Source organism: Chelonoidis abingdonii, chromosome 4 (genome assembly GCF_003597395.2).
Source record: "Chelonoidis abingdonii isolate Lonesome George chromosome 4, CheloAbing_2.0, whole genome shotgun sequence".
Classification (NCBI taxonomy): Eukaryota; Metazoa; Chordata; order Testudines; family Testudinidae; genus Chelonoidis; species Chelonoidis abingdonii.
Genome location: NC_133772.1, coordinates 59,834,550 through 59,861,395, shown reverse-complemented (window position 1 = coordinate 59,861,395; position 26,846 = coordinate 59,834,550). Strand labels below are relative to the sequence as shown.

At 39.7% G+C, this 26,846-nt stretch overlaps 1 protein-coding gene across 1 annotated transcript in view; it reads right to left on the bottom strand.

The window, feature by feature from the left end:
• Positions 1-26,846, bottom strand: part of DCDC1 (doublecortin domain containing 1) — a 441,595-nt gene that overhangs the window by 413,218 nt on the left and 1,531 nt on the right. The window contains exon 2 of the mRNA XM_032768514.2: positions 2,701-2,888. Within this exon, the coding sequence (XP_032624405.2) occupies positions 2,701-2,888 (188 nt within the window). The remainder of the gene's footprint in view (positions 1-2,700; positions 2,889-26,846) is intronic.

Sequence of the window (26,846 nt, the reverse complement as noted above, 5' to 3'; positions counted from 1 at the left end):
AGAGTGAAGTTCTGGAACAGCCTTCCAAGGGAGTAGTGGGGCAACAAGACATATTGCTTTAAGACTAAGCTGAATAGTTTATGGAAGGGATGATATGATAGGATGTTTAATTTGGCAATTTGTTCTTGATTATCGGCAGATAAGTCTGCTCAAGTGGTCCTGCATGGGATGTTGGATGGGATGGGATCAGAGTTACTGCAGAGAATTCTTTCCTGAGTGCGGCTGGGGAGCCTGCCACATGTTCAGGGTTTAGCTGATCGCCATATTGGGGTCGGGAAGGAATTTCCTCCAGGGCAGATTGGCAGAAGGTCTGGAGTTTTCGCCTTCCCCTGCAGCGTGGGGCATGGGTCACTTGCTGGTGGATTCTCTGCTTGAGGCTTCAAACCACATTTGAAGACTTCAATAACTCTGACATAGTTAGGGGTTTTTAGAAGTAGAGTGTAGGGTTCTGTGGCCTGCTTTGTGCAGGAGGTCAGACTAGATGATCATATTTGGTCCCTTCTGACCTATGATCAATGAGTCTATGAATCTATCATCTGAGTCAGATGCACCAGCAGAAGCTTGATTTCTTTTTTGATAGTTTGGTTCTGTAGTATCTGCATCAGAGCGTTGCTCATTTAAGACTTCTGAAAGCATGCTCCACAGCTAACCCTCTCAGATTCTGGAAGACACTTCAGATTCTTAAACTTGGTTCAGTGCTGTAGCTTCTTTAGAAATCTCACATTGGTACCTATCCTTTGCATTTGTCAAATCTGCATGAAAGTTGTTCTTAAAATGAACAACATGTGGTGGGTCATCATCCGAACTGGTATACACATGAAATATTTGGAAGAATGTGGGTAAAACAGCAGGGACATCCCATTGTCCCTAAGGAGTTCAGTCACAACTTTAATTATGCACTATTTTATAATGAGCATAAGCATGGAAGCATGTTCTCTGGAATGGTGGCCGATGCATGAGGGGCAACACAATGTTTGGCATATCTGGCACATAAATACTCTCAATGCTGGCTCAAAAGTGCCATGCAATATCTTTCTCACTTTCAGGTGACTCATGTAAAAAGAAGTGGGCAGATTATATTCAGCAACTGTAACAAAGGTGTTTGTCTGAGCGACTGGCTGAACGAGAATTAGGACTGCGTGGACTTGTATGCTCTGAAGTTTTATATTGTTTTGGTTTTGAGTGCAGTTGTGTTACAAAAATAAATCTACATTTGCACTTTCATGACAAAGAGATTGCACTATGGTACTTGTATGAGGTGAATTGAAAAATACTATTTCTTTCGTTTATCATTTTTTACAATGCAAATATTTGAAATAAAAAATAATACACACTGATTTCATTTACAACACAGAATACAATACATAAGAAAATGTAGAAGAACATTCAAAATATTAAATAAATTTCAATTGGTATTCTATTGTTTAACAGTGCGATTAAAACTGCGATTAATCGCAGTAATTTTTTTTTAATCGTGATTCATTTGTTTGAGTTAATTGCATGAGTTAACTGCGATTAATCAATAGCTCTACTATCAGATAATCAATATGTGTTTGTTTTAATAAAAGATGCTTACTTCTGTTCTAGGATTAGTCCCCCCCATGCCAAGTTGTAAACAAAACTTGATCATTTTAATACAGTACATCTTTTTAAAATACAGCATATTGCCTCCAAACTCTGTTCTCTGCGAAACAGTAAGAGCTTAGAAAGAAGCATAAAACTTTCTTTGTTAGTGAGCCAAGGATAAATTTTCTTACAGTTAAATAATCTTCCAAGAAACAAAAATACATACTTACATTAAATGCACAAACGCATTAGTTAATGAGTACATGAACACTTGCTTCATTCACTATGCATCTTGTAAGGTAAGTTGTAGAGCTCCTAAAGCTTGTAGAAGAGGGCTTTCTTAGATTTCCTAAGGTGTGTAGGAGAAGGGCTCCATTCTGCATGAGGGAGAGGGCATCAGGAGTGGGCCACAAAGCTGATTGTGATTCCAAATGCTCCAATCTCCCAATTTTCCTTTTTATTAGAGGAAAAAATAAACTGCACCAGATCTAAACCTGACTTTCTGCATGATGGGGGAGGCAGCACCAAGGATATAGTGGCCCCATTCCCCTGCAGCTACCCACAGGATGGGTTGCCCACATAGGGAAGTAAGGGTGGTGCCTTATGCCATCTTATGCCCTTGCATGACTTATATGACATATAAGGATTTGCCCCTTAAATATACATGTGCAACATCTTGTATCTTTTAATCATGTTTGTATATTTACATTATTTTTATTGCTATAATGACTTAAATTGACTACTAGGGCCCAGTTTGACATGCAAGTTCCCTGCTTGGCTGGGGAATTCCAGGGGAAGGACTAATATCTAACCAAGTGAAAAAATCTAAAAATCTGAAGAAGAGGAGGCCTTTGTTTTTAAGGCTTCAAAGCCACAAAGATCGCTAATTTTGAGATGATTAAAAATTTAGATAGCTCAGCGTGATCTATGGCTAAAACATTTCTCCGTATCTGCAGTGTTCTGAGGCACTTTTCAGATTGATTAAAGGAAACTAACAGTAAATGTTACTGTGCAACCATGAAGTTATCTTTAAAAATTACTTCTATTTTCAGCTTTAAACTGTTGCTAATAAAGTTATTTTTCTCAATTATATTCTTTGCAGCATATCACAAAATAGCAAATTAAAAATCTTACCTTGGCAAATGATGTAAGTGGGAAGATGTAATGACTTTATTCACATACTGCTTCACTACCATAGTTTGTACATTGTTATGACATGAAGACGTTGATGAAGTTAAGAATTCATTATTTCTTTGTGATGCCTCAAAAGTTGGACTGCAAGGTACATGAGCACTTACTGGCCTTTTGTCATTTGCCATTTCCTGTTTAGAAATGTCAAAGGCAGTAATTAAAATTAATGCAGAGGTTTTTTCCATTAATAGTTACAACTGAAACACTTTGATTAATTAGCATGAACCCAGTCCAGCAGTGTCTTTTCACATGAGTAATCTAACTGAAGCATAGTATGAAACATAGTGCGTTTCTGAACATAGTAATGTTCAGTTTGGATGAAGGCAGATTGTATTTTGTATGTATTTACATTCTTAGGGAACAGAATTTGGAGATGGTGAGGAGCAATAGCAATTTGGAGGCTTAAAGAGAGAGAGAGGTGGAGGAATAAAAAAGTCTTCTCTATGGAGCTAGACTGGTGGAATTATCCAGAAATCCTAAAGGCCTGTTTTTGAGGTTTTGTAACTTACTAACAGTTTATTGTTGAAATTAATTTGGAAGGAATATTATTTCATTTATTACGAAATGTTATTGTGGAAGCTATATGCAAGACTTTCCAAAGTATAAGATTAAAGTGTTAAAAGATTCTTGCTTTTATATATACATAAAGCCAATAGAAGGGGAATCAATTAGAGTATGGTATGAATTGCTCATGCTCAACCATGCAAAATATCAGAGTCAAAAGTTTATGTCTTGATCCCAAGAAGTGCTGAGCACTCACAACTCCTGTTAAATCAATGGGAGCAGTAGATGCTCGGCAACTCTTAGAATCAGGCATTTACAGATTAAGGCCCCAGTCCCACAAATAATTACTCTCATGCTTAATTTAAAACATGTATGTAGCCCCATTGGCACCAGTGAGACTACTCACATATATATGTCTTTGCAGATTTGGAACTTTTTGTATATGTTTCAAATAAATATTATTTATTTCTAGAATGCAGAAACTGTGGAGCAGATCCTCATCTGCTGTATGTAGATTTCTACCTATTTTAGTCTTTGGAAGAATGTGGGAGATATCAATATTTTTTTAATATTGTGTGTCTCTGTCTACATAAGCAGTATCATGCTGTCTCTTACACAGAAGCAAAGAGTTAACTCAGTCCTGGATGGTTTTATAGATCTCCAGGAAGGGAGATAATGACTCTAACTCAACTGCCAGTGTTTAATGGACAAATCCACTGCTGGAAGTCTACCTCTGGCCTCCTTAGTGAGATGCTTAAACTGGATTGACTAGGATCAGGAGTCCCACAATAGACAAAGTAACTTTGAGATGGATAAAAAGCTGATTTCAGAGTGGAGAGACACTGACTGAGGGTCAGACTGAGGCAGAGACTGCAGGGATGAAGTCTGCCTCACCTAGCTCCAGTGCTGGAAGTACCTGTGACATATTTGGGGTCGGGAAGGAATTTTCCTCCAGGGCAGATTGGCAGAGGCCCTGGAGGTTTTTTGCCTTCCTCTGCAGCGTGGGGCATGGGTCACTTGCTGTGGATTCTCTGCAGCTTGAGGTCTTCAAACCACAATTTGAAGACTTCAGTAACTCGGACATAGGTTAGGGGTTTGTTATAGAAGTGGATGGGTAGGGTTCTGTGGCCTACTTTGTGGAGGTCAGACTAGATGATCATATTGGTCCCTTCTGACCTATGAGTCTATGAGACACATGGGACCTATTTAAGCTTACAAGGAAAGACTAAGGTTTAAGTAAGATAATATGTGTATGGACCTTTTGTTGTTTTAATCCTTTTCCTCTCTGTTTGGTACACGCCTGAGGATAAGTAAATAATACTTTGTTTCAAAGAGGCTGTTTTGAGTCACTGTATTTTCATACTGATCATAGGCTCCCAAAGAGAAGTCTATAACAGGAGTCAAAACCCAACTAGATCTTCTGAGAAACACTTGGTAAATAGGGGTTCAAAGACCTGGAGACTCAGTCAAAGAGTGGATTGAATTGCGGGATTCGCCTCTGACCGAAGTTCAGACATAGCCCTGTCACTTGGAAAGGGTGCCCACCCAGAGACTGAGAGAGGGTACAGCTCATCCTGAACTGTGATAAACCTACAGTGTGCAAAACATTAATTTTCTCGTAGCCACTTCTATTAAAATGGAGAACTGAAGGTAAGGTGCAACACCTGTAGTTCACAATTCAAAATGATCTGCTTCTCATGTTCTCATAATGGTTTTGGTCACTTACCAAAAAATAATAAATAACAATAATAATAATAATACCAGTACCTAACAGGAAAGCTAAAGCAAACTTAATTAATCCAAGAATTTATAAAATCCCTTTTACAAATGAGGCTACTGACATGTTTTAAAGCAAGCCAGATTTAGCACTATAGCTATATAAAAACTAACCCCACTCAGCGGATAGCAATAATTTCTGCATTTGCAAATGTTTTGTTTGCAGAGTGAACCCCTAAAAACACAGGCTAAATAAAAAAAAATCACCACCTGAGAAGGATTTTTGAAATCAGGCCCTTTAAGGTATAGTTTATAATCACTCAGGGCCATATTCTGCCACCCTATATCATGCTGAGTAGTATCTTACTCCTTAAATAGTCCCAATGGAATTAATGGGAGTATCTATATAGAAAGGCATGACTCAAAATGCCAATGGTGGCAGAATCTGGTCCTTAGAAAATGGAACATGAAATCTTTATTCTTTGTTTCTTTATTCTTAGAAATATCCTTGAACCGACTGTGATACAAGTTGTTACTCTCTTTCTCAATGTGGCAGGTGAGGCGGCTTCAGGGAGTTAGTCAGGTAGCAGGCCAGCAGCTGGTTCGAGCAAGTCTGTCCTTGACACTCTTTCTAGCCCTTTTAGGCCTCTGGAGGTAAGTCTACAATGCCATGTAAGCTCAGGGTTAGCAGAACTTGAGTTAGAAGACCATGGGTTTGTTAATCTAGGACTTGATGGTCTACGCTCATTTGTAACTCCAGGTTAGGAACTGTTGAGCCCTGGGTCCCAACGTGGGGCTCCAGCGTCTACAGTGCATTATGTTGGCCTGAGTCCAACCACCCATAACCCAGACTTCCTAGCACCCTCCCAAAGTGTGGCCACTCTAGCCCTTTGTTTGTGATGCAGGAAAATCTGACTGCCCACCAAACCTGACTGTCCAGAGGACAAAGAAAGTCAGCCAGTGGGATTGTGGAATACTTTTGGCAGACTCCCCAGAGCATGAGTCCAGTAGGGCTGCATCTACACTGCAAAGCAATAGGGCTTGAACTCTGGGTCCTGCCTTGACTCAGGCTTGGACTTTCCATCCTCGTGGGGTCCTGGGACCATGGGTCCAAGCCCTGGGTTAGCACAATTTTTGTGAAGATGGAAGGGGGTTAGGCTTGAGCCTCAGTTCGAACCTGGGCTTACAACAGAGCGTAGACATACCCTGGAGATGAGTCTTGTTGGTAGCCTGGCCTGTGCACAGTGGTGTCCTGGTGCCAGTATCTCTAGCACAGGGCAAAGAAGACCTGACAGACACTGTCAAAGTCATGTTTTATTTCCTGCTATCTCCTGTATAAAAATTCTGAGAGGTAGCTGTGTTAGTCTGGATCTGTAAAAGCAGCAAAGAATCCTGTGGCACCTTATAGACTAACAGATGTATTGGAGTCTATAAGGTCCCACAGGATTCTTTGCTGCTTGTATAAAAACTGAATTTCAATCAGTTCTTGTCTTTGTCACCTCTTTGTAGAAAAACTTCTGAAGGGTCCAGTCCTATTGTGGGACTTGCATAGTGTGAGGCCCTTATATACTGACATCTAAAAAGGGGTGAAAGATTTCATAGTTCAACCTATTGCTCTCACAACTCCTACTTTAAAAACAAACTTCTCCAGTATTAATGCAGAATATCTGACATTTTGCTACATAGATCTACTGAATGTGTAGTGTATTTAATAAAAGTTAGTTATACCATAAAATGCTTATAATTTGTATGATATTGTATTTCTCTATAGTAATAGTTATAACAGTGCATTACACTTCATCATGCGACACCTTGATTACTGCAACCTTCTACCTAAATTCTGGCCTTGACTAGTGTGTAGAGTCCTTCACAGATACAAAATTTGTATCTGCATCCTATCCACAATCTGAAAAAACTGTCTGTGGATATTGGAGGGCTGTGCCAAGCCCCTGACCCCCAGCCACCCCCCACTTCTCCTTAAAGACCTCCTGCCCTGCCACCTGTTCCACACCTGCCATACTGCCTTCCCTGCTCTGGGCAGGGAGGCTACAATCTTGGGCCCTCATATGCAGTGCCACCCTCTCAATGGAGGGCTCAGACACCCTTATGCAGCTGCAGTGACCCAGCTGGGACAGACAGCAGTGACAACTATTCTCATGGCGCCCGCCATTGCCACCTGCTAGTTTAAAGTACAACACCTCTTTCAAAATGGTGCTTGGCTCACTACACAGGAGCACAGTGTGTGTCTACCCTTATGGGTATGTCTACTCTTCTGGGAGTTGTAGTTTACCTCCTCCAGCCGAGTAAGCTGGGGACTGCAATTCCCAGAATGTCCAGTGGGCTATTGCCACATATCACAGCCAACTGCTACGTGATTCAGAGAGCTGGGTTGGAGCCTGAGGGCTGGGTGACAGCCACTCCGTTTGTGTGTGCCGCAGACTCATGCACAGATACAAAATTTGTAACCACATCTGATCCATAATCCGCAGAAATGGTGGATATCCATGGGTTTGCAGGGCTCGACCAGTGTGACCTTTACCCCCCTCAAGTTCATTTAAAAGGCAGCTGCTAAGATAGTTTTCTTTACCCATCATTTTGATAACATCTTTTCCCTCTTTGAATCAATCCATTAGCTTCCCTTCTCTGCTACCTCAACTTCTTGTCCTTATCTTCGGGGCCTTTCACAGTTTAGCTCTGCCCTACTTACTGACTCTATTATCTTACAGTGTTGTCATCTTCTCCCTGGATTTCCTCATCAACACCAGCATTGATGATACTTTTCACCTATAGAACCTTCATGCTTTCTTCCATGCTGTCCTATATGAATGGGTCATCCTCCTCGAAAGATTGACAAAGCTGCTACCCTATTCTTCAAATCCTTCCTAGATTCACTTCTACAGAATACTGCCAAATTATAATGGCTAGGCAGGTGATGTGCTAAGATTATTGCTACTGATCTCCTCATTTGGCTCCATTCACAAACAACTACAACAAAATCTCTATACCTACAAATTGTGTACAAGGCTAGTCTGTTAAAAAATAAACTTGAATTGCTGTTACCCTGTCCTCCTCCCTCCTCTCCTTCCTTCCCGCTCAACCCCTCTCCGCTTTTGTTTGTTTCTTCTTTTCATTACTACCTTCCTTTACTTCTTTTCACAAATAGAATGTTAGTTCTTTGGAGAAAGGACTGTCTGCAGTATATGTCTGTACAGAGTTCAGCACAATGGGGACTCAACCTGGAGGCACTACTGTAATCCACATAATAAACAACAATAATAAAGAAGAGCCAATACATTCTATAATCCACAGAAGCGTATACAAACTGGGTATCTGAAATACAGTTTTATGTTAAAATTGTTTACGCTTGTAGTCTATAATAAAAAGGGAAGAAATACAAATTGCAATTACTAATTTATTTATTTTCTACATTTTTTCATTTTACCATAGTTATCTTCTGTAATTCAAATGAAACAAAATAACATGTCTCTAAACATGCATTTCAACCACTGAATGTCCCTTAGAGGACTGTCCTTTTGAAAACAGCTCTGCTATGTGACTAGTCTTGCAATTTTTGTTCTGTCCTAGCTCAAACAAAACTGGAATAGAATACAATGGGAGTTTTGCCTGAGCTAGGACTAAGGACTTCAGGAATGTGTTTTCAGATAGTGATGGCCAGTACAGTAGGTAGAGATATCAGACATATTTAATGGTAATGGTCAGAGGCAATTAAGTAGATTTAACTGTTCTTTATACCACAAAAAACTATTTTTTTGAAGAAGAAACTACAACATAAAACAAATGTTAAACAAAAGTATGGTAGAATTCATTCTATACTTCCAAAGAAAATAAGTGCATCAAAGCCAATTAACCCAATGCCCCCTTCCCACAAACACATGGGAATATACCCAATTATCTTGAAAAAAAGCCAATTAAAAATAAAATGAATAATCTGAATACCAAAACTTCTATAATTCATTTGATAATTATATTTCTCCTGAAGCTGCTGTTAATGTAAACTGTGAAATACTGTCGATCTATCATGTTTATAAGCATCATAAACAACATACCCATTCCTCTGTTGTCTTTAAATGTTATATTGCAGTTTGCATTAACAAGTAATCAAAATGACATTAAACATGCCTATTTTTCTAATATAGGTCTTCAGATAACATTTCGAATCTTCAAAAAACTGAATATTCATTTTATGTACATCAGGATAAACACAGTTAGTCACAGGGATCCTTTTCTTTATTGTGCCATTACAAAAAAAAAAAAAAGGAAAAAAATAGAAAAAGAAAAAAAGGTGGTATGTTTATAGAATCAGAAATGTAGGGCTGGAGGGGAGCTCAAATGTAATGTGGGACTATGTCAAAAGATATGTCTACAGTTTCCCCCCATCTACGAGGTCAGTAACCCTGTCAAAGAAAGAAATTGCGTTAGTTTGGTATGATTTGTTCTTGACAAATCCATGTTGGCTCTTACTTATAACCCTATTATTCTCTAGGTGCTTACAAATTAATTGTTTAATAATTTGTTCCAGTATCTTTCCAGGTACTGAAGCACAGCTGATAGGCCTATATTCTCCTGAGTCCCCTTTGTGCCCCTTTTTAAAGACAGGTATTATGTTTGCCCTTCTCAAGTCCTCTGAAACTAGAGTGACCAGATGTCCCGATTTTATAGGGACAGCTCCGATTTTCGGGTCTTTTCCTTATATAGGCTCCTATGACCTCCCTCCTCCCCCCCATCCCAATTTTTCACACTTGCCACCTAGTCACCCCATCTGGAACTTTCCCATCCTCCATGATTCTTGAAGGGAATGGCTAACAGTTCAGAGATTCCTTTAGCTAGTTCCTGAAGTGCCGTAGAATGAATTTCATCAGGCCTTGCTGATTTTAATACATCTTACTCATGATTAACAGCAGTTCATTACATGGGTGTGCAGTATGTGAATGTGTACAGGAGTGGCTGAGAGAAAGGAGTTTCCCCCTCCCTTGCACAATCCACATAAGTTCCAGGCACAACTGTAGTCTTGGCACTCAGGGGGGTCAATGGGGTCTTTTCCATACTGTCCCAGAAGTGCATATTGTTGGTCTATGTATTATTGGCCCTTAGAAAAAAAATCAAAATATAAGATTGTTTGTTTTACATTCTTTTGTAATTTTAAAATGGGTCAGGTCACAAACTGAATATGACCTCATTACTCTGGCAACCCTGGAGGACTTGTTGGATTATAATGCTGGGTATATACGTTTGAGATATCATTCTCAATCTAATGAAGAGTGAAAAGTTGCTGGTGAATAGGTTTGTCACCATGCATTCTTTTTCACTACACTTACTAATGTGTAACCTTTGGAAGTCAAGAGCCAGGTTAAGAGCTTTGATGTCCTTTTCAACCATGCCCAAGTGCCAGACTTGGTATGGAAATGTTTTTACTGGTTGTACAATTTCTGTAGGCAGTCCTTTTGATTACCTTTTTCTCCAGAGAATGAGGTTTGATTATTTTACATCCCTCATAGTAGTCACTTAAATTCTGTGCAGAATGCAACAGAACATCTGTTCACAGGACTGAGCACACTTATACTGATGTCCATCCTGCAATATTTATATTACCTGTCTATACAGGGTCTAATGTTGCGCTAGCTGGACTCATAAGGACTTCAATGATTGATTTCAATGGAAGCAGAAGTAATGTAGGCCAATAATTATAGAGTAATAGAATCACAGAATGTGGGACTGGAAGGGACCTCAAGAAGTCATCTAGTCCATCCCTCTGAGCTGAGGCAGGACCAAGTATATCTAGAGCATCCCTGACAGGTCTAACCTGTTCTCAAAAACCACCAATTGCAGAGATTCCAAAACCTCCGTTGGAAACCTATTCCAATACTTAACTATCCTTATAGTTAGAACATTTTTTCCTATGTAAACTACATCTCCCTTGCTGCAGATTAAGCTGATTACTTCAGGGAACATGAAAAACAATTGATCACCATCCTCTTTATAAGAACCTAACATATTTGAAGACTGTTTTCAGGTCCCCCTCAGTCTTCTTTTCTCAAGACTAATCACACCTAGTTTTAACACTTTCCTCCTAGGACAGGTTATCTAAGCTTTTTACCATTTTTATTGCTCTCCTCTGGACTCACTTCAGTTTGTCCACATCTTTCTTGAGGGGTAGCACCCAGAGCTGGACACAGTACTCCAGCTGAGGCCTCACACGTGTGGAGTAGACAGGAACAATTACCACTTGTGTCATACATATTAAACTCCTGTTAATACACCATTGAATGATATTAGCCTTGTTTTGCAACTGCATCATATCGTTGGCTCATATTGAATTTGTGATCCACTATAACTAGAGCTTTGTGTCTGTCACAGAAGTCACAGAAGTCACGGATTCTGCAGCAGCCAGTGTGCATGACCTCAGGGCTGTGCAAGCAGCAAGCTCTGGGGTCAGCTGCCCAGGTGGCCCCAGGGACAGCCACACAAGCTGATGCTGGAGCAGCTCTGTGGGCAGCTACTGGCCGCTGCTTGGGCTGTCCTGGGCAGTTGGTCCTGGGGACAGCCTGAGAAGCGGTCCCAGGCGCGGCTAGAGCAGGTTCTCCGAGCAACTGCTGCTTTGGCGGCTCCAGGCAGCGGTCCCCGTGGCAGCCGGAGCAACCACTGCTTTAGCAGCCCCTGACAGCTGGTGCTGCTGGCCGTGGGCCCCTTTCTGCAACAGCGGCTCCCCACGACACCCCCCCAGCAGTGGCTCCCACAGCAGTGGCCTCCCAGGGTGAACCCGGAGCAGCCACCACCCAAAGATTTATTCAGGGCTATTTATAGTATAAGTCATGGACGGGTCACAGGCTGTGAATTTTTATTGCCCATGACCTGTCCAAGACTTTTACTAAAAATACTGTGACTAAATCATAGCCTTAACTATATCTCCTAGATCCTTTTCAGCAGTACTACTGCCTAACCCAAGGGTGGCCAACCTGTAGCTCCAGAGCCACATGCGGCTCTTCAGAAGTTAATATGTGTCTCCTTGTATAGGCACCAACTCCGGGGCTGGAGCTACAGGCACCAGCTTTCCAGTGTGCTCACTGCTCAACCCCTGGCTCTGCCACAAGCCGTGCTCCCACTCCACCCCTTCTTGCCCCCTCCCCGGAGCATGCTGTGCCCTCGCTCATCCCCTTCCCCTCCCAACCCCCGAGCCTCCTGCACACCACAAAATGCTGATTGGGAGGTGTGGGTTGAGAGTGGGAGGCGCTGATTGGTGAGGCTGCAGGTGGGTGGAAGGCACTAGGAGCAGGGGAGGAGGGGAGGAGCTGATGGGGAGCTGCTGATGTATTACTGTGGCTCTTTGGCAACCTCAGGCTCAGGTTGAATATATGAATATGGTAACACCTGTTTATAAAATACATATTAAAACCAAAAAAATATATATGGTATATTTCTTTGAAAAGTATCAGAGGGGTAGCCGTGTTAGTCTGGATCTGTAAAAGCAGCAAAGAATCCTGTGGCACCTTATAGACTAACAGACGTTTTGGAGCATGAGCTTTTGTGGGTGAATACCCACTTCGTCAGATGCATGTAGTGGAAATTTCCCGGGGCAGGTATATATATGCAGGAAAGCTAGAGATAATGAGGTTAGTTCAACCAGGGAGGATGAGGCCCTGTTCTAGCAGTTGAGGTGTGAAAACCAAGGGAGGAGAAACTGGTTTTGTAGTTGGCAAGCCATTCTTTGAAAAGCTGTTCTCTATCTCAGAGACAGCCTAAATACTATTTAATGTTGTTGCTGTGTTAACAACAGGAGCATAAAACCCAAACAATTTCCCCCCAACATGTTTCCAAGTTTTTCATATACACGCTTTATATGTAATGAGCTATTATGTCCTTTTCTCAGTTCAAATTATCCCCCTCTCCTTTTACACCATTTTGTACTTCAGTGTGTGTAAATAAGAGATGCTCAATTAGCTACGGGTAAGAGAAATCTTGCATAAGTAACCTAAAATTTTCTACTTTTAGAGTGCTTGACTTTGCAACCTTAAAGTTCTTTTAACATAGATTTTTGTAATTAATTTTCTAAGATTTTAAATAGCAAACTGAAAAAACCCAGAAATTTCATTATGTAGAACTACACTGACCCCCACGTGGGTGAGCATCAGGATTGGAACCTTTAGGTCCAGTGCACAGATCTCTACTTTTTCAGCTAACATAGTAACTAGTGGCAATAGTGGGCTGTTATGCTCTATGTGGCCCAATCACTACAGATGAATAAGACATATATCGGTACTTTGCCAGTGGGTATCACAGCTATTTGTTGACAGGCAGAGGAACACTGAGACTCAGGAATCCTGGGTTCAATTCCAGATTCTGAAAAGTAGCATACTATAGTGTTTATAAACCCTTCTGCCCCTACCCCCACCCTGTTCCTAACCCCTGCCCCATTCTACTCCTGCCCTCCCTCATCCTCCTGTCCCTAGCCGCTCCTGTCCTCAGCCCTTGCTCCCTTATTCTTATCCCTTTCTGTAGCTTTTGCCCATTCCCCCTGTTTGTACCCTCCAGCCCCACCTCTTTTTGCTCCTATCATTTCTCCCAGACCCTACCTTGTTTCACACTGTGCTCCTATACCCTTCCTCCCAAAACTATCTTCCTCTGCTCCTTTCCTCCCCTTCCTCACCTCATGTCCTTGTCTCATCTCTACTTCTATCCCACTCTCTCCCATTGCTGCCCTTGTCCCTATTATGCTTCTATTGCTAACAGATGTTCTTTTTTCCTCTGCTCCTATGTTATCTCCCTGCTGCTCCTGCCTCATTCCTTGTTCCCCATCTGCTTCTTAACCCTTTACATCTGAGTCAGGCTACATTCTCTATATCCTCCGTGCTGCCTGGGTGCTAGCAGGAGGCATGGCGAGCACAAGAAAGACAATTTCCCTGATCTTAGCTGAGGTATCCCATGCCACAGTGGCTCTTGGCAGCTGGAAGGTGCAACCAGGGCTTTGGAGCGGAGCCTGGAGCTGGAGCAGCTCCGGAGCAGCGGAGCTGCAGGTTTTTGCCTGGAGCTGGAGCAGAGCAAGAGCACAGCTCGAAAGCCCTGGGTGCAACTGTAGGGAAAGCCCTGCTCATCCCCGTAATCATGGGATAGAGCATGCTCAGGCTCTCTGTTGAGATTCTTCATGCACACTCTGTTTGCATGTAAGAGCTCTGTGGGGATGGAGCATACTCAGTGCAGATGGAGTCTACGGAGAATTTAGCTGCCAATTCTGATGGCCCTTTCTGAGTATGTGCAAACTGTATTTTTTCAGAGGCTTATAACTTGGTAAAATTTGAGGATATTTTCTTGGGGGCTGCTAAAGGGACATCTCTAACACTGGAGCAACACCCCCGCCAAAACAGGGAAGTGCTAGTGCTTCTCAGTGAAATAACTATAAGATTTTTTTTAACATAGACAAAGTAACATATTCTACCTAATCTCATTCTTGGAAACAGCAGAACCATTTTAGTGGAAATTCCCTGCTCCCCTTGCCCCATCCCTCAAAAAACCTATAACGTAGATACCCTACATGGAAAATTTCAGCCCCAACAGTTAAAGGGGTTTTTTAATGGAAAGTGATAAGCAACCTTAACTACAGGGTTTAACTACCATCTCTTCCTATAATAATATAAATTCTTTATGAGGTGGGAAAGAATCTACTGAAGGTAAGACTATTGCACACAATCCCTACTGCCCAACACAACAACAGATTAAATTCAGTGCAGACAAGATTAAAATAATGCAAGTTCAAAATAACACTTTGAAGTACTCATACTAAGTGCCATTATGCAGAGTTCAAATAAAACATCTGCCTAATATATATATTAAGATTGTCAAGCGATTAAAAAAATAATTGTGATTAATCAAACTATTAATTTTAGAATACCATTTATTTAAATATTTTGCATGTTTTCTACATTTTCAAATATATTGATTTCAATTACAACACAGAATACAATGTGTACAGTGATCACTTTATATTTATTTTGGATTACAAGTATTTGCACTGTAAAAAAACAAAAGAAATAGTATTTTTCAATTCACCTAATATAAGTACTGTAGTACTGTAATGCAACTTCTTTATCATGAAAGTTGAACTTACAAATGTAGAATTATGTACAAAAACACTGCTTTCAAAAATAAAACAATGTAAAATTTTAGAGCTTTCAAGTCCACACAGTCCTACTTCTTGTTCAGCCAACTGCTAAGACAAACAAGTTTGTTTACATTTGTAGCAGATAATGCTGCCCGCTTCTTGTTTACAATGTCACCTGAATGTGAGAACAGGCATTCACATGGCACTGTTGTCGCCAGCGTCATAAGATATTTATGTGACAGATGTGCTCAAGATTCACATGTCCCTTCATGCTTCAACCACCATTCCAGGGGACATGCGTCCAGGCTGATGATGGGTTCTTCTCAATAACAATCCAAAGCAGTGCGGATCAATGCATGTTTATTTTCATCATCTGAGTCAAATGCCACCAACAGAAGGTTGATTTTTGTTTTTGGTGGTTCAGGTTGTAGTTTCCACACTGGAGTGTTGCTCTTTTAAGACTTCTGAAAGCATGCTTCACAGCTCATCCCTCTCAGATTTTGGAAGGCACTTCAGATTCTTAAACCCTGCGTTGAGTGCTGTAGCTATCTTTAGAAATCTCACATTGGCACCTTCTTTGCGTTTTATCAAATCTGCAGTGTTCTTAAAGAGTTCTTAAAATAAACAAAATGTGCTGGGTCATCATCTGAGACTGCTATAACATGAAATATATGGCAGAATGCAGGTAAAACAGAGCAGGGGACATCTTCTGTCAATCACAAATTTAATCAATGCAAATTTTTTTAAATGATGTCATCAGCATGTATCAGAGGGGTAGCCGTGTTAGTCTGGATCTGTAAAAGCAGCAAAGAATCTTGTGGCATCTTATAGACTAACAGATGTTTTGGAGCATGAGCTTTCGTGGGTGAATACCCACTTCGTCATCAGCGTGGAAGCATGTCCTCTGGAATGCTGGCCAAAGCATGAAGGGACATCCAAATGTTCAGCATATCACCTTGTACCTTGCAATGCCAGCTACAGAAGTGCCATGCAATTGCCTGTTCTCACTTTCTGGTGATATTGTAAATAAGAAGAGGGCAGCATTATGTCCTGTAAATATAAACAAACTTGTTTGTCTTAGCGATACAAGACGTAGGACTGAGTAGAGTTGTAGGCACTGAAGTTTTACATAGTTTTTTTTTTAGTGCAGTTATATAACAAAAAAAATCTACATTTGTAAGTTGCACTTTCATGACAAAGAGATTGCACCACAGTATTTGTATAAGGTGAACTGAAAAATATTATTTTTATAATAATTTTAACAGTGCAAATATTTGTAATAAAAAATATACACTTTGATTTCAATTATAACACAGAATACAATATATATGAAAATGTAGAAAAACATCCAAAATATTTAATACATTTCAATAGGTATTATATTGTTTAACAGTGCAATTAAAACTGCAATTAATCACAATTAATTTTTAATCAAAATTAATTTTTTTGAATTAATCACGAGTTAACTGCGATTAATTGACAGTCCTAACTGATGGCATTCCTTCACTGTGAATACTGCAGTCAGATATGGTCATCCCATCTCAAAAAGGAGGTAGCAAAACAAAAAGGATCCTGACAAGGGAAATGAAAATTATAAGAGGCGTGGAGAGATTTCCATATAAGGAGAAATTGAAAAGATAAGAAGTATCATGTTTACAGAGGAGGCAAATATGAGGTTATGTGTTAGAGTTATATAAAATAATGAATACTATAGAGATCATTCTCATCATAATACAAAATCAAGGAGACATTGTTACAAGTCATAATTAACACACGGAGCTCACATTACTAAGACAAAAAGTTAAGCAAGATTAAAAAAAATGATTAGTCATTTAAATAAACAATGAAAACCATCAACCCTCATGCTTTAAGATAGAATCATCCTCTAACAGCTCGGGGTTAGGAAGAAATTTCCCCAAAGTCATGTTGCAAAATTATGCATCAGATGTTTTTACATCTCTCTCAGAAGTATCTATCCTCAGAAGCACCTTGATTGCAGTGTAGCGTAGTGGATTGAGCACCAGAAAGGGATCTAGATACATTGATTCTATTCCAGGCCCTGTAATTGGCCTACTAGATAACCATGGGGAACTCATTTCACTGCCTTAGTTTCCCCATCTATAAAATGAGGATGATAATAATACTGAACTCCTTTGTAAAATGTTTTAAAATCTACTGATAAAAAGTGCTATATAAGAGCTACATGCTATTACTGGGAAGTGTCAGAGCCAAGGCAGCCTAACCAACTAAATGAAGCATAGATCTGAACTAGAGTGGCTATGTAAATTCTTATGTTCCTAAATTGAGCTAGATGAAGGCACAGAATAACAAATGTGCCATGACTCCGAATGTGTGACTTATATAAAAAGAAAAAGGACTATGGTGCTTGTACCATAGGGCAAAAAACCAAAAGTTTCTGATTAATATTTTCTGATATGGGATAGACTATGTGTTGCACTACATGCCAACTTAGTAATTTGGACTACATGCCCCTGAAGTGGAGAAAGGGGAAGTGATAACCCATCTTACACTTTGTACATTTCTGTATGAGATAACTGAGCCCTGGGAACGTGTCCTATATTTCTCCCTTTCCCACAATCTGAAACAGGATGTAGAGCCAAAAACCTACAGTAAGAGCATTAAGGTTGAAAAGTCAAGCACATACAAGTTAGGAAATGCCAGAGTTGAAGTTTCCTGTACAACCTTAATTTGGCACAGTCTTTAAATACATGATCACATACTACTTTTTCCAAAGGATGTCTGCCTCATTCGGTCCATGAGATGGACCTGCACTGGGGATGAACCAAAGCGGTGTAAGGGATGACGCAGGGGCTTGCAGAAAGAGTAAGCATGGTCTTGTGGTTAAAGCAGATAAATGCCCCTTGGAGAATTGGATTCTATCAATGCCTGTGCCACAAACTCCCTATGTGATACAGGGCAAACCACAGAAACTGAAATTTTCACAAGTGGTTATTGTGTGTTATCAATTTTCTGGGTAACCAACCTAGGACATCTATTTGCAGAAATGCCGAGTACTCACAGTTACAACTGAGGTCAAGGTGAGCGCTGCACTGAACATATAAAATGCTAAAGCACTAAGTAGTCTATAAAATTAGGCCCTAGTATTCTCAAATTGGGTCCCTAAGGTGCACGAACAATCGTAATACTGGTATTTCCTAACCTTTGAGTGCTTGATTTTGCAAATCAACGTTCTTTCATTTTTTTTTAACATAGTACATTATAATAGGTAACTATTGAAATGGCTCAAAATTACTTCCTATGCTCAAACATAAACTAGAGACTTCTTATGGAAAAAATGCATAGATAGTTTAGCTAAATAAAGACAAAAACTAAGTCATGCAATCATTCAAATTATTATATCTGACTGAATTTTCCTCTTTGCTCTTATTTCACCTGCATCATATTCGACAAGGTAATAATTTATGATAATCATATGAAAATATACAATTAATATTCATCACCTCTCATTTCTCATCACTTTAGATGATCAGTAATGCAGAGTGAAAATGCTGTCAGATTTCTAATTGCTTTGTAATGGGCCTGAAATAGGGAAATCATTAAAGACAAACAATCTGTCACTTGTCTGTTACCTTAACTATCTATCACTATAAAAGAAAACTCATTAAAGAAATTGCTAATGAGCTACAAAAGACTGTACTGACTGTGTCCCACTGTACACTTTTCAATAATATTGTAAATTGCTTAAATAATTCCCAAGACATTTTCAATCATTTTTGGGGAGATTTATTGGAAAACATATTTTGGGGGCATTTTTTTAAAGTTACTTGTTCTTATCATCATGACATTTATTCTATCATATAACAAATCTCCTTGGAGACAAACTTCATTTTTCTTTATGTCAGTGATAAATTTGAGCCAATTAAAACCAATTTTTGAGGGTCTGATCACCCACAACCTTGATTTATTATGTTCTCTTTTTAAAAAAAGCAAAACAAACAAAAAAATTCCACCTTGCATTAATCCATTTAAAGTTTTGAAAATCCTACACCTTCCAAGGGTTTTCTGCAGCCTGATGAACAACCCTCACTTAATCTTGGCATACTCATTGATCTAACTTTATGCAATAGTGATTACAAATAGTTGTCTATTGTGGTAGACAAAAGAGTCATTTTCTGGAGAGGGAAATCAGGATTCAGCACTTCCAATATGAACTGTTTGACTGAACTGTCTACTACAAATGTAATGGAAAAGCCAGTTCGGGGAAAAATCCTGCTCCCCTTACTCAGAAAAGAACAATCACTTTGAAAGCAGTAGGCCAGAAATCCCAGTGATGAGACTAATATGAAATCCTACAAGCAGTTCTGGCATCCATATTTTAAAAAGAATGTTGAGAAATTAAAGCGAGTGCAGAAAAGAGCTACAACAGTTATTTAAGGTCTGGCAAAATGCCTTAGAGAGTCTTACAGAGAAGTGCTCAGTCATATCGAAAAGAAGACTGAGAGGTGACTTGATTACAGAATATCACAGGGAGAAAATACCAGATACTAAAGTGCTCATTAATCAAGTGGAGAAAGGTATAACAAGAACCAATGGCTGAAAGTTCAAGACAGACAAATTTAAATTCAAATATACAGACTTTTAACAGCAAGGGTGATTAACCATTTGAACAAACTATGAAGGGAAGTGGTGGATTCTCCATCTCTTGTGTTCAAATCAAGATTGGATGCCTTTCTTGAAGACATGCTTTAGTCAAACACAAGTTATTAGGTTCAATATGGGATAACAGGGAGAAATTTAATGACTGTGATATACAGGAGGTCAGATTAGGATTTAAACTCTATGAATCTATTACTCCTGCTCATTCTGAAGTCAATGTGACTGCCTGGATGGGTGGAGAGCAGGATATGGCCTTACATCAGTAAATAATAATTTAAATAAATATGAAAAGATTTTGGCTTATAGGTCAAGAATCAGGAAAGCAACCCTATTAAGGACTGACTAAATCATATGCATAAAGTTAAGCATGTGCTCGCTTGAACAGGGATGGACACACTTAAGTGTTTTCCGTAATTTGGGCCACAGGAATGAAATACACTTTTTAGCTCTTCAGCTATAAAAATTTTCTATCAAATTTCTAATTCCTCAAAGCATACATATTTTATTTCCTCCTTGTCTTGAGAGCCTTTTTGTACTGGGTCGTAAATAATCCAGAGTCTCTATGTTTCAGAAAGATCTATCTTTTCATATTTTGTACAACCAATGCTGTTCCTTTACATGTATTTATCTGTATTCTCGCTATTCCTTTTTATGCACATGTACAACAAATATAAAACCAACACAAACAAAATTACAAAAACAAAAATAATCTAATAACCCTATGGCAGCTTACAAAACACAGGCTATTTACCAAAGATACAAATGTAGGGATACTTGGAATATTTTAGAAATCTCATCAGGTTGTGAAGAATGTAAATGAAAAGAGCAAAGTACATCGTTTATACATATCTTTTATTGGCCCAATAAAACACAAACTTTGAATTCAATTAATTTCCGCATCTTGAGTAAATTGCAAACCCCTAGCCTTCAAAGATATTCTCTTACTCTTCTATCACAACGCAGCATGATAAAAAGTCACAATCTTTAATAAAATCTCTCTATCAAAATATTAATTGTTTGAACCAAAAAAATATTCACACAATTCCAGCATGGATCTGGATTATTCTATATTAACTCAAACTACGTATCCTTACCAGATAGCAATTTCTAACAATACCTCAGTCTATAATGGTATGTCATTTAACAAAACAGTTGTTTAATTTTCTCCCATATCATGCTCCTTTACAGTAACTAATGATAACCATTAAAAAAAATCTACAATATATTATTAATAAAATATATATTACTTTCTATGGCCTAGATCATGCTGTCCTGTCCACACCTACAGAATGGGGTTCCCATAGAGGAAGTCTCTATAAGGTTCCCTTCACAGAGATCATTAGAGGCCCAGGCCCTGTGCTTTGCCAGTGTTGCCAATGCGTGCAATTTTATTAGAAGTCTTATGATAGTCAAAGCCCCAACTCCTGGAAAAAATGATTACATGAGAATTTCTGCTTTTATGTTTTAAAAAAGTAAGTTTCTAACCCTCATGATTGAGAAGTAAAACTAGGAAATATGACCCAAGTTCAACCTTCAGGCTAAAAATAATCCTGGATGGCTAATAAATAGAACCAATTTCTTTAACATCTCACAATTTTTAAGCCAATTTCATACTGTTGGGGGGCCTTATTCAACATTTTTGAATGTTTGTGGTGGCAATACTGCTTTGCACCACTGCTAGCAAACCTCTGGTTGTGAATGACATAGGCTAGGAGAAATCCAGACAAACAGTTCCAGTTTGTTTTATCTTTTCTGGCTTATTTCCATGATGTGCATTCCCCCCAGTCCTGTCCACTTCTCCTTGGCCCTCTCACAGTGCAGACCCTGCATGGTCCAGAAGGAAGGATGGTGCTGTGGAGGAAGTTCCTCCTTGTTGCCATGCTTTTATAAGAGACTCAAGGGCCCAGATCCTCGTAGAATCCCAATTGAAATCAGTGGGAGTTAGGTGCCTAAATACCCTCGAGTATCTGGACCATGGTTCTTCCTTAGAAAATCTGGATGCTTGTTTCTAGTTGGTTTAACAGGGAGGAGGGTCCAGTCAAAGATGTTTTTATTATGAGGTCACTGTTTTAGAAGAACAAAAGGTAGGCATGCTCAGAAGCTATTCAAAATCCAGATGGTGGTACTACCCAGTTTATCCTTTTTTATCCAGTGGTTTGCATACTCACCTGGGATGTGGGAAAGTCCCCAGATTCAAGTCCCCAGTCTGCCTGGTAGGAAGAAGATATTCTGCTGTGGGGCTCCCTGAATATCTCCTCTTGAAGCATGGATAAATACTTTAAAGAGTCACTGGGTCACAGAGCATAAGAGTGAGAATGACTCTATAGCCTGATGGTTAGGGCATCCAGCTGGGAGGTAGAATACCCAGAGTACAGTCCTCCTGTTCCAATGACTCATTATTATTTATATACAGTGGAACAGTTTCAACACCAGAGATTTAGAGAGGCCTACATTAGAATAGTCCACAGTTCAGTGATCAGAGACTGCTCCTACGGGGTGAGAGACCCCTGTTCAAATCCTTTCTTCCCCATCAGGATGTGGGAGACGCCAGGTCTCCCACATTCCAGATAAGCATGCTAACCACTGGACTAAAAGTTATAAGGTGGGCACTAGCAGTACCAGAACCTCCTCCTCCAGCTGTTTTGTGTGGAGTGAGGCCAGTTAACTCATTCTCAAAAGGAATAGCTTAGGTGCCTAAGATGCCTGACTGTAAAAGAGGGGTTCCTGATTGTGGATTGCTAGCAAAGACAGGTGCCTTCCTGAAACCCAGACTTAGGTGCCTAACTGTGTAAGAGGGGCAAGGCTTAGCACAAACCCCTCTCATCAGCATCTCACATAGGATAACTTAGGTTGCACCCTGCCTAGCGTGATGATTTTTGTGGATCACATTCTTAGGCAACTATCTCTCACCATTCATTGTAAAGGATGCCTAACTCAGGCACTGTGCATCCCATTGTTATACCAATGATTTTCTAGGCTCCAAAAAATTAAAAATCTAAATTCCATAGACCGTCAATTGGATTTTAGCTCCTAATTGCCTAAATACCTTTTGAAAATGAAATTTAGGCTCCTAGCACAGTTAGGCATTGAAACACAGAGGACACCAACATCTAAATACCGTTAGAAATCTAGGACTAAGTCCCTTTTTGGATCAGAGCCTTTGATCTTACACACAGATCATGTGGATGGATGCTTATGTTTGTGTAGAGCGCTACTGACTTGAATGTGCAAATCCAATTTAAGGGTTAGAGTCTATCACAGCAATTAAATGAGCGAAACAATAGATTTGAATGTGTAAAAAAAGACATAAGAAAGAATCCCAAAAGAGACGGTAAGAACAATATGCATATTAAAAGGTCCAGAGCTGAGAAAACTTTAGTGTGCCCCCCATTACGTAGTTTTTATAATTTGTAGTTGTTACAAAGATTGTTACAGAATGAAATAGCCTATTTTTGTTTCAATTATTTGACAGACGGTTGAAAGTGCAGTGGAGTGAGAGTAAGGCTCCTATCCTACAACTTGTTCTATCCGTTCAAAATCTCATTGACATCAGAGTTCAACAGATATTTTGTTATGCTTATAATGCATTTACTCCCTCTCATTTTGAAATAATGTGCACATGGGTTAACAGAATTGTATAGCAGAATGTAAAGTTGCATTTTTTAAAAAATTAATTTTTAGGCCTCAGAGCTGGGAGGAAAACCCTCCAAAGGTGCGCTAAATGCAAAGTGATGTAATGGGGTCTTCTTAAGTCTGCAAACACACAGACTGTAACAGAGGCTCTACTTGCACAATCCTACAACCTGTTTAGTGCCCTCCACTTCCATTGTAGCAAATCTAGTTTGAGATTGCTCAGAATTGCAGGATCAGCTATATGACAGTGTACAGCTCTTTTCAATTGGGTATTATCTCTGAAATCTAAATAATGATAATTTAATTATTTCATTGTTGATTATTTTCTCAAAAACACCAAGCAAATGTGATTATATTACAATAGTTTTTGGATACAATGGTTGGATATTGGGATGTGGGCAATGAGGAATATGGTTCAAATTCCCCAACAATTGTTCAAGCCCCCTAACATTTTCAGAAAATTTTCAACTCTTCCTTCAAGGAACAGAGGAAAATAAGAGATTAATTTCCCATTGTCAAAAACCTCAACTGCCTTCTGTGTGTCAAAAACTTAAATCACCTCCCAAACCCACATGGGTGCTAAAAGCTCAAACTGTTCCCTACCCAACAGTCAAAATCCAATGCTTCCTAACAACAGCTTCTGTAATGCAATTATGAACTATTAATAAAAAAGCTAATGTAATTAAAAAAGGTGGGAGAACAAGAAATAACAACAGAGTGGATTGCACTATTTATTTTCATGCTTAATTAAATTAAAATCCCAAATACTCTATTTTTAATTTGACTGGAACTGCATGGAAATCAGCAGTACAGTGTCATTGAAACTAGGGACCTTGCAGCAAAATGTAAACCTATTTTGCCTCACAGTCTGCATGTCCTCTTCTGTAACTCCTGAAATAATAATCTTTTAAAAATCTATAAAAAAATAATTACTTGGTTTTTACTAAATGTAAAAGTAACACATTTCTTCCTGAATTAATACATAATGAAAGGCATCTGTTTTACATTTTATTTTCTGTAATAATATATTAAATAAGATATGATGAATAAACCTATTCTTTAGATAGCAAGCTCTCATAATTTCTGTCTAAAGTCTCTGAGATTATGCTCATCTGGGTTTGAACTATATTTAGGCTCCAATTCTGCAGTGAATTCCATACGGGCAACCCTATGTGAAACAGCTTGCAGGATTGGGGCCTGAAGGCTCAATCCTGCAAAATGATCTATACATCCTGATGGATTGAATTTAACTGATCTCTGTGCAGGGACAGCAATGTACCACAGGAGACCACATTTGCAGGATCTAGCCGTAAGAGAGAAATACCTTGTCTTGGATGTATAGGCTATACAAATATTTTAACTATATTTACAGTATAGTTCTTCTCTGACAAGTGACTGTAGATTAACTCACGCTTAATAAAAGATACAGAGACTTAAGTGAAAAAATGTTTACTTTTTTTACTCCTGTTAGCTTTGCAAAAACCAACACTGCTCTAAGAGAGGGGTCTGAATTCTCTTGTGGCCAGGGCCGGCTCTAGCCATTTTGCCGCCCCAAGCACGGTGGCACGCTGCGGGGGGCGCTCTGCCGCTCGCTGGTCCCGCGGCTCCGGTGGAGCATCTGCAGGCATGCCTGTGGGAGGTCCACCGGAGCCGCCTGCCGCTCTCTCGGCAACCGGCAGAGCGCCCCCCACGGCATGCCGCCCCAAGCACGCGCTTGGCACGCTGGGGCTTGGAGCCAGCCCTGCTTGTGGCTCATGCCTCATCAAAATAATTGTTTCCTAAATTGCATTTGCAGGGCATTTCTGCCTTGTGTACTGCATTTCAAGTTTTTATTACAGGGCCAGTTTTACTCTTTATTACACAGGTATAGAAAAGGACAGAATTTTACCACACAGAAGCCTTTTTACAATACCTAAGACAGAAGGAACTCACCTTGATTCTTAGTTCTGGAATGAACTTGTAGGTCAGATGATAGCTATTTTTCCCATGTAACTGTAAAGCTACTTGCATCTGTACTGTCTGCATTACATTATGTGACTATTGCCAAAGGGCACTGTCTTTGGTGTGCTGACAATCTAACTAACCCCCCATTAATGGTCACAGGACAACCCCAATGGCCATATTGCCAGCTCTTCACACTATCTCTCCTTTGCACAGTGGCAGCACAGCCTGGCTTAGAATAACAGAAGGGACCTCAAGAGGTCATCTAGTCTATCCTCTGCGCTGAGGCAGGATGAAGTACACCTAAACCACCCCGACAGGTGTCTGTTCAACCTGTTCTTAAAAACCTCCAATGATGGGGATTCCACAACCTCCCAAGGTAAGCTGTTCCAGTGCTTAACTGGCCTTATAATTACTTTTTCCCCTAATATTTAAGTCAATCTCCCCTGCTGCAAACTAAACTGACCAATTCTGGTCCTACCCTCAGAGGTCATTTAACAATCTTTTACATATTTGAAGACTGTTATCACATCCTGCCTTAGCCTTCTTTTTTTAGACTAAACATGCCCAGTTTTTTCAACTTTTTCTCATAGGCCACGCTTTCTAAACACCTTATTTTTTTATTTTTTTGCTCTCCTCTGGACTCTCTCCAATTTGTTCAAATCTTTCTTAAAGTGTGATGTCCAAAATTGGCAACAATACGGGAGTTAACCAATGAACACGTTGTTGAAAGAATGATCAAAAAAAGAAAGCAGAATGCAAACTCAAACAAACTGTGTGAACTGAATTTGTTTGGACTAATATGAGGAAAGGTTTATGAATGATCAAAAACTTGTGTTGATTTTCATTTACTTTAAATGAGGATGCCATCTCCTTTTGGATATTTACTTTCTAAGAAATAGTTGCTACTTTGCTCAGCTGAGAGAATGGCAGTAAGCTCTGAGTTTGGCCAGGAGACTGGAGCATCATCACCATCACAGCTGCCACCACAAAGTGGGGCTCAGGGATTTACCACTGAGGCACATGCATCTTTTTTCTGATACTAAAAGATGTTCCTATCAGCACAGATAGGGAGAGGGAACCAGAAGATATCACTGTTTTCATAGCCATATGGTGAGCAATTCATAAAATCTGACTCTGAGGATCCTGCTCCCTCAATCCCAATCCTCTGTCTTCATTTCCATCCCTACTTTATTCCTTCTACCTCTCTTTTTGCTTTTGTCTAATAAGAATCTGGCTGAGCCAGCAGGGCCCAACCTTCTAATCTACAATCTAATCTTGCAGCACTTTAGTATGGTGGCTTGGCTGAGAGAGCAGGCACCCTCTGGCTTGGTAAAAAGATCTACCAACCAGAGGGAACTGGGATGGGGCAGTATTTAAAGTATATGAGGGGAAGGGTCATGAGGGGTTGCATACCTAGAAAAAATCAAAATTTTATATTGAGTTGGGTCAGTGAAGGGTGAATTTTAAGCACGTTTTTAATGACAGCGGCTACTTCCAGATGATAGATTAACAGAACTGTAGGACTGGAAGGTACTTCAAGAGA